The 7,874-nt window shown below is 37.1% G+C and overlaps 1 protein-coding gene across 1 annotated transcript; it reads left to right on the forward strand.

Annotated features, from left to right (window-relative positions):
* The first annotated feature begins 6,591 nt into the window (after window positions 1–6,591).
* Window positions 6,592–6,934, forward strand: LOC119253456 (cytochrome c oxidase assembly factor 6 homolog). The gene has a single exon (XM_037520992.2). The coding sequence runs from the start codon at window positions 6,635–6,637 to the stop codon at window positions 6,872–6,874; it is 240 nt and encodes a 79-aa protein (XP_037376889.1). The 5' UTR covers window positions 6,592–6,634; the 3' UTR covers window positions 6,875–6,934.
* Window positions 6,935–7,874: the final 940 nt, after the last annotated feature.

The following is a 7,874-nucleotide window of genomic DNA, read 5'->3' on the forward strand; positions in this document are numbered from 1 at the left end:
AACTTGTCTTATTTTGTAATGTACCAGGAGAAATTTTTGCATGGGCTTGCATCAGCCTTGACTGGTATTTAGGAAGCAGGATCCACTAATATATCTCTGGAATTTCATTGTTATTATAATTAATCTCATGCCGAGAGTAGTTACTGCATTTTTACCATTCTGGGCCCAGCCTGCTACAAAAAGGAAACAAGGAAATATCATTCAGACACAGAAACACAAAACCCCACATCCTCTTATTTGGGGAGTAGCACTACATATTGTATAACATTAATGATCTGTATGGAACATTCTAAATCTAGTCATACCAGAAAGCAGATAGTCATAGTATAATTTATATCTCCCTTCATTTCTGGATACCAGACATCTTTGAGCAAACAGTGTATCTGGGATTTGAGGTAACTCTGCTGTGTAGGTGTGTGCCCGATTGTAATGATCCCCAACAGCAGACACGGCGCTGCAATACCCCAGCCTGCAGCCAGGCAGAAAGCCCCAGAGACTTCTCTGGACATCTGAAAACACTGTTGTGGTAGGCTCTGACTGACTGTTTTCCTTTCTTCCTAGGAAATATGGATAGTTTATCACTGTCTTGTCCTGAGAAGACAGAAATGTGGTAATCCATTCTTTTTCTAATGGATCTTCCCTAACGTTTCCCACCAAGAATTGCTGAGCCCCCTGGACCTTCAGCACATAGTGGTAAAGCTGCTCTTTTCCCCTCAGTCATCTTTATAATCTGAAAATCTGTGAGGATAGGATGGAGATTGTAGAGCTTTTGATTTTCTTTTAGGACTTGGCTGGGATGCCGAAAGTACCTCCTGGGCAAAAGTTCTCACCACTGAGGCTGATTGGCTTGATGAAGCGTGAACAGTCTTTTTTTAATTCAATCTTATTTAGAAATTGTGAAAAACAGAGCAGATTGTCATTTTCATTCCTCGATGTTTTTACTTTAGGTTTTCATTGTTTACCAACTTTGAACTTTTTAAATTATGCATGTATTCATGGAGCCCATTATTTATTTTATTGAGTTAAAGTTGCTTTACAGCACTGTGTGTGTTTGAGGAGTACAGGTTCACACCTCTTGAAACACATGTCACCATACCATGCCCACCGCCAAAGCACTGATAACACTTCCTCATAGTCTACCAGAGTTCCTACCCATTTTTCTTGCCACTCCTGCCCTTCTCTTCTGGTAAACTTAGTTCTACAGTCACATTTCTGTCTGCCCTTTGTTTTGAAAATATTCCATGGATGAGTGAAATCATTCAGTATTTGCCTTTCCCCTTTCTGACTTACTTCACTGAGTGCAATCCCTTACAGTTCCTCCATGATGATGCAAATGGCAAAATTTCATCTTTTTGATTGCTGAGAAGTATTCCATTCTGTGTATATAGCACATCATCTTTATCCATTCATCTGTCATGGGACATGTAGGTTGTTTTCATAACTTGACTTGTAAATCATGCCGCAACGAACACTGGAGGGCATGTATGCCTTCCAAGTCATGTATTTCCGCTCTTTGGAATTACCTGGGTTGTATGGTAGATCTATTTTTAATATTTTTAAAAACCTTTGTTTTTAATATTGTTTTCCACAGAGGCTGAATCATCCTCCTTTACAACCAACAGTGAACAAGTATTCCCTTTTCTCCACACCCTTGCCAACGTTTTCTTGTTTTGGTCTTTTTTGTAGGACCATTCTCATAGATGTGAGATGGTATCTCATTGTGGTTTTGTTTTGCATTTCCTCCTGATTAGTGATGATCAACATTTTTTTTTTCACATGCCTGAAAGCTATCTGTATGTTTTCTTTAGAAAAGTATCTGTTTAGAATTTCTGCCCACTTTTTGATTGTATTATTTGTTTTCATTTTGTTGAGTTGTAAGAGTTCTTTGTAGGTCTTGGATATTAGCCCCTTGTTGGATGTATGATATACAAGTATTTTCTCCCAGTCAGTGGGTTGTCTTTTTGTTTTAGTGATAGTTTCTTTGCAATGTGCAGAAGTTTTTAGTTTTAGTTTGATGTAGCCCCCATTCATTTATTTTTGCTTTTGTTTCCCTTGCCTTTGGAGTTGAGTCCCCCAAATATATTTCTGAAGCCATTCTTGTAGAGTGTTTTGCCTCTGCTTTCTTCTAGGAATTTTATGGCTTCTGGTCTTACATCCAAGTCTTTTGAGTTAATATTCATGTATGGTTTGAGATAGTGGTGTAGTTTCATTCTTTTGCAAGTGACTGTCCAGTTTTCCCAACATTTGTTGAAGAAGCTTTCCTTTCGCCGATGTATATTCTTCGCTTGTTTGTCATAGATCAATTGTCCATATAAGTGTGAGTTTAATTTTGGGTTCACAGAGGCCTTTTAACATGTACATTGAAGGGAAATGTGTGGGTTGCTCTTAAATTCCCACTGTGGTTATTCAAGTGATATTAAAAAAAAAAGCCATTCATGTCATGCAATTAATGGAAAAGTCAGTGCTTTTAAAATCTATTCTATTTCCAAGATGCTTGCCTGCCAAAATATGAATATGATTTACAGTAGGTAACTCAGAGGTAAGTGTAGTGGGAGTTTGGGTGAACAGTTTATCAAACTCGCATGTTTTTAGTGTAAAACTTCTGGTTTCATGGATTGTAGAAATAGCTTGACAAAAAAAACATAGTCAAAACCATCCTGTGCTTCTCCTTTGCCAGGAATATTTTTTTCTTTATCATTTGACTAGCATTATAGCAAATGAGCATTTGCTGCCACCATCTTTCTCTAATAAAATTTTGGAAAATGACAGAACTTAGAACTAGGCACCTTAAGAAACCCCTGACCTCTTTTTGTGGTGCTATTGGTTAGCGCTGATTTTTCAGCTGATTGATAATCAGTTTACTGGAAAGCATTCAGACAATTCACTCATCTTGTTCATAACCTCATTGACTTTGTCCACCAATTTTCTCCCTTAGTGAAAAAAATAAACCTAACAGGTGTTATTTATTTCTGGGAAACACATTCTGTTTTCTAGTCATTACTCCCACAAGGTAGTCAAATAGTTATCACCCCATGACTGGGCAGCATTGGCTGGAGAGCAAAATCTTTTGCTTGTCCTCTTACATTTATCACCAGGGTCTTGCAATCATTTATTGACACTAGTGTTTCTATTATGTTGGAATTCAATTCTGGTCTGACTATTTCTATTCTCTTTCTTTAGCACCAATCACTCTTGTTTTCAAAAGTTGAAGTGTTCCTACCTTTCAGTCTTTCATCAACATTTTACCATTATCTCAAGGAGATAAATGGATTTCTCTTATAATCTTTTTTCCTTACAATAACAAAAATTCCCTTTTATATGTAAGGATCTTTATTGTGTCTTTATTCATTCTTAAGTATTTCCTTTTTAAAAATTGAACTAATATTTCATTATAACATTATGTAAGTTTCAGGTGTGTAGAGTTAAAAATCAACATGTTTATATACTACATTAAGTTTAATACTAAAAGTTCAAGTCTATCCTTCACCATACAATTGTCCCTTTTTACTCAATTTACCAGCCCCCCTTCTCCTTTCCTTCTGGAATCTGCTAATTGGTCTTTCAGTCCAAAAGTTTATTTATGCTTTATTTAGCTCGTATCTCTTGATTGTTTTCCCTATATTTCCCCCTATATTCTATATACTATCTTCCCTATATGAGTAAAATTAAAGAGTGTGTGTCTTTGACTTACTGTACTAAACATTATACTTTCTAGGTCCACCCATGTTGATGAAAATGGCAGGATTTTAGGGTTTTTTTTTGTTTGTTTGTTTTAGAGTAGAGGAGTATTCCATTGTGTAGGTATAGATCACATCTTCTTTAACCATTTCTCTCTCAGTGCTCACTTAGATTGTTTCCAGCTCTTCACTGTTGTAAACAATGTTGCAGTAAACATGGAAGCGCATATATTTCTCCGAAGTAGAGTTTTTGTACTGGGGGTAAATACCCAAAAGTGAGATAACTGGATCATATGGAATGTCTATTTTTTTTTTGCATAATCTCTATAACACTTTCCATGATAGCCAACCAATTTACATTTACACCAAAAATGTGTAAGAGTTTCCTTTTCTATATATCTTCTCCCATATGTGCTTATTTTCTTTTGGATAATATAATATGCATTTTCACACGTATGAGATGCTATCTCATTGTTGTTTTGATTTATACTTCCCTGATAAGAGATAATGTTCATCTTTTCATGTGCCTATTGGTCATCTTTATGTCTTCTTTGGAGAGGCATCTATTTAGATTTTCTGCCATGTTTTAATCAGAATTTTTGTTGTTTTTGAGTTTTATATGCTTTTTATATTAACCTCTTATTAGATTAGATATGCAAATATATTCAGTGGGGTATTGTTTTCATTTTGATGCAGGTTTCCTTTTCTGTGCAGTTTTAGATATAGGTCCATTTGTCTTTTTTTGTTGTTGTTTTTTTAAGATTTATTTATTTATACAAGAACTGGTGTATATGCCAGATGTGCGGGAGGGTGAGAGGATTCACCAGAGACAGAGTGGGGAACAGAACAGGCAGACTGACGAAATACACTGCTGAGGGGAGCAGCAAGTGAGGCAGGAGAGGTCTGCTGCGCCATGTGGGACCCTCGCTAGCCAGCTGGGATCGAACCTGTGATGCAGAGGCTGTGGACAGCTTCACAGCCGGTGCTCAATCGCCTGCGCCACCAGGGGAGGCCCTATTTTTGTTTTTGCTTCCCTTACAATTGAACTCAAGTCTTCAAACATATCTCAAAAGAACACAGGGACTTTTAATACTACTTTTTCCAGTTTTCAGAGCAAGGCTTTGTGAATTCATTATTTGTCCCTGCTAAAGTCTTTGTCCCATCATTTATGTTTTCATTGTTAAAACTGACTTTGCTAGAAAGTTTCTTGAACCAAATTCTTCTTAGATATATATTCCTTTTTGTCCTAATTTTGACTTCTGGAGGCTCATGGTGGGGTAATGGCAGTGTCATCTCTGAACACTTTGAAGTCTTTCTTTCCAAATTTCCTCTAGACCTAGCTACATTAGCTTTCCTGAGGAATTTGTTCAGATGTGCTACCCATTTCTCACAGATTCCTGTTCAGTCATATTGCCCACTTATCCAAAAGAGTGATACTCCTGTTGCTGCCTTTTTGCTGCCCAGGGATCAGTCTCACTGCAAAAAAGAACACCCAAGAAAACACAAATAGTCGAACTATCTTAGTTTTTCCTTTGCTTCTTGATTATCTAGGTTCCACCTTTAATATTTCCATCTTGTTCTTTGAATGACCTCATGAAGGGCAAAGGGAGCATTAAACAAGGAGCAAAGCGAGCATATTGGAGGCAGACCTCAGCCATGAATGTGCTGTGTGACCTACGACAAAAACTTGGCCTCACTGGACCTCATTTCTCTTCCCTTTAAAAATGAAGCAGTTGGGCATGTTTATTCCACCTCAGAAATGGTAATTTTTTTTTTTTTTTTTAATGAATCTTGAAGAAAACCTGTTGGTTCTGAACCTTCATTTAGGATCCTGGGCACATTGGTTCCAGCGACAGCCCATGTGGAGCTGCCTTATGACTGCAGCCCTAAAATTCTATATTTTTTCCATCTGTTATTCTTAGTAGGGAAAATTTTAATCGAGAGGAGAAAATAGGAAAAATGAGAGGTAACTATGATGGAATCATTTGAATGAATCACAAAATGGTAAATTAATTCATGTTCATATTCATTTCTCAGAAACTTTTGGCACCAAGCTTGTTTCAAATTTAGAATTACACAGCACCCTGGGGGAGCCTCAAAACCAAACATTTCTGCAGCAGAGCAAATATTCATGCAAAGTGAGCTACATAAGATTAACATTGATATTTCTGTAGTCAAACATGAATATCCATATAGAAAGGATAAAGATTATAATATCAGGCTCATTAAGATCATGTTTGCTACCCACACTACAAAAGACTTTCTCTTTTCAGATATCCTTTTGGATTTCAGAATTGTAGATACAGACTATGGGCCTATATTAGGAAAATAATTGGAGCATTGATAGTTTATATCAAACTAGTCTTATTTACTGGTTTTTATTTTTATCAGACTGGAGGATGGGGAATTGGGTTTGCTATATACCTACTTGATTTTATGAAATTCATCCTAAGTCTTCAAATATGTTAAATATGGATGACATTCACTGACTGTGTCTCCAAGTAGAATTGATTCCTCTTACATCTGTAGTCCCATGTATGCAAAACAAATTCTTCCATTCAATGAGTGTTTGTTGAACTTGTACTGAGGGTCAAATCCTGAATTGTATAAGAATGAATATGTCACTTGCTTATCACTGCCCTTATTGAACTCACCAGTAAAGAGAGGAGTTGTGGCATTGTACAAATATTTGCAAATTAGCAGGGAGGCTAATTGTAGTCTTGTGTTTCAAGGAAGAACTCTCTGAAAACAGGCATTTAAACTGAAACTGGAAGGATGCCATGGTGCCAGCCAAATGAAGATGGGAGGAGGAAAAGAGCAATATTCCAGGAAATGGATGTATGGCGTGGCACAAATGGGCAGAATCCATTCAGGGAGCCCGAAGAATCTCTTAAGATTGGCCCGTAGAGCCCCCTCGGGCTGCAAACGGTAACTCGCAAGGATTGAGCCCACTAGCCATGGCAGCCCCATCTATGAAAGAAAGGCAGGTTTGCTGGGGAGCCCGGGATGAGTACTGGAAGTGTTTAGATGAGAACAGAGGGGACTCTTCTCAATGCAAGAAGTTAAGAAGCTCGTTTGAGTCAAGTTGTCCTCAGCAGTGGATAAAATACTTTGATAAAAGAAGAGACTACTTAAAATTCAAAGAAAATTTTGAAGCAGGACAATTCCAACCTTCAAAAACAACTGCAAAATCCTAGGATATTCCTGTTTTTCAGAAAAGTTGAAGCTATTATTTCTGGACATTCAAATATCTCCATTGACTTAAGGACAAGAGTACTGATGGTAAACATCAGTACTTTTTCCATATAAACAACACTTAAATAAAAATGATGAAGTAACAAAAAAAAAAAAAAGATTGGCCCATAGAGAGCACGAGAGAAGAGCTAGAGAAGTAGTTTGGGGTGGGGGCTCACAGAGTAGCAGATTGTAAGTCATTTTAGAGTTTGAACCTCTTTGTTACCACGTCAGACTTCTCTGTAAATGGGCTGTGTTGTCTGTTATGGATATATTCCACTTTTTGTATTCCATAGCTCATCACAATGGCTAGCATGTTATAAATGAAGGAGAGAGGGAGAGGGAGAAAGGAGGGAGAAAGGAGAATGAAGTTAAGAATGAATAGCTAAATATAAACACTGAAGAAAACTTCAGCATGAGACATGGTGTTAACCATTTTTACGAGCAGGAATTTCTCAGCTGAGGGTCCAGCATGTAGATGCTTAAACAAAGCATTAACATATCCGGCAACGTCTGGAATATTGCTTTGCTCTCAGGTCTTATTTCCTTTTCTGCAAAAGGAGGTAGTTCAACTGTCACCCATAGCTCTGAAATTCAATAATTCAATGAAAGGGTTTCAAGTGAGTATGGGGTGATTTCTATCATTCAGATGTAAATCGAAGATTGATTCTTGTGGATGCCACATCATGAGGAAAGGATCATAGAAAGAGTCTGTTTTGGGGACAGCATATGCCTACATATATAATCTAAATTTTTTAATTCAACTTTGATTGACTATTCATCCTACTTCTGACAATATAGTTTGAAGAGCTATTTTTCTTCAAATTTATATTCAGTAACGCCCTCAACATTTTTAAAATTACTAGTGTCAGTTAAGAGGAGAACAAAACAAGAATGTTAAAAATACATTGTGTCTCTTTGCCATTGCCACAGAATCTGCACAGCAAACTTGCCAGCAAAGGC

Source organism: Talpa occidentalis, unplaced genomic scaffold, assembly GCF_014898055.3.
Source record: "Talpa occidentalis isolate TD23 unplaced genomic scaffold, MPIMG_talOcc4v2.1 talOcc4.2, whole genome shotgun sequence".
Classification (NCBI taxonomy): domain Eukaryota; kingdom Metazoa; phylum Chordata; class Mammalia; order Eulipotyphla; family Talpidae; genus Talpa; species Talpa occidentalis.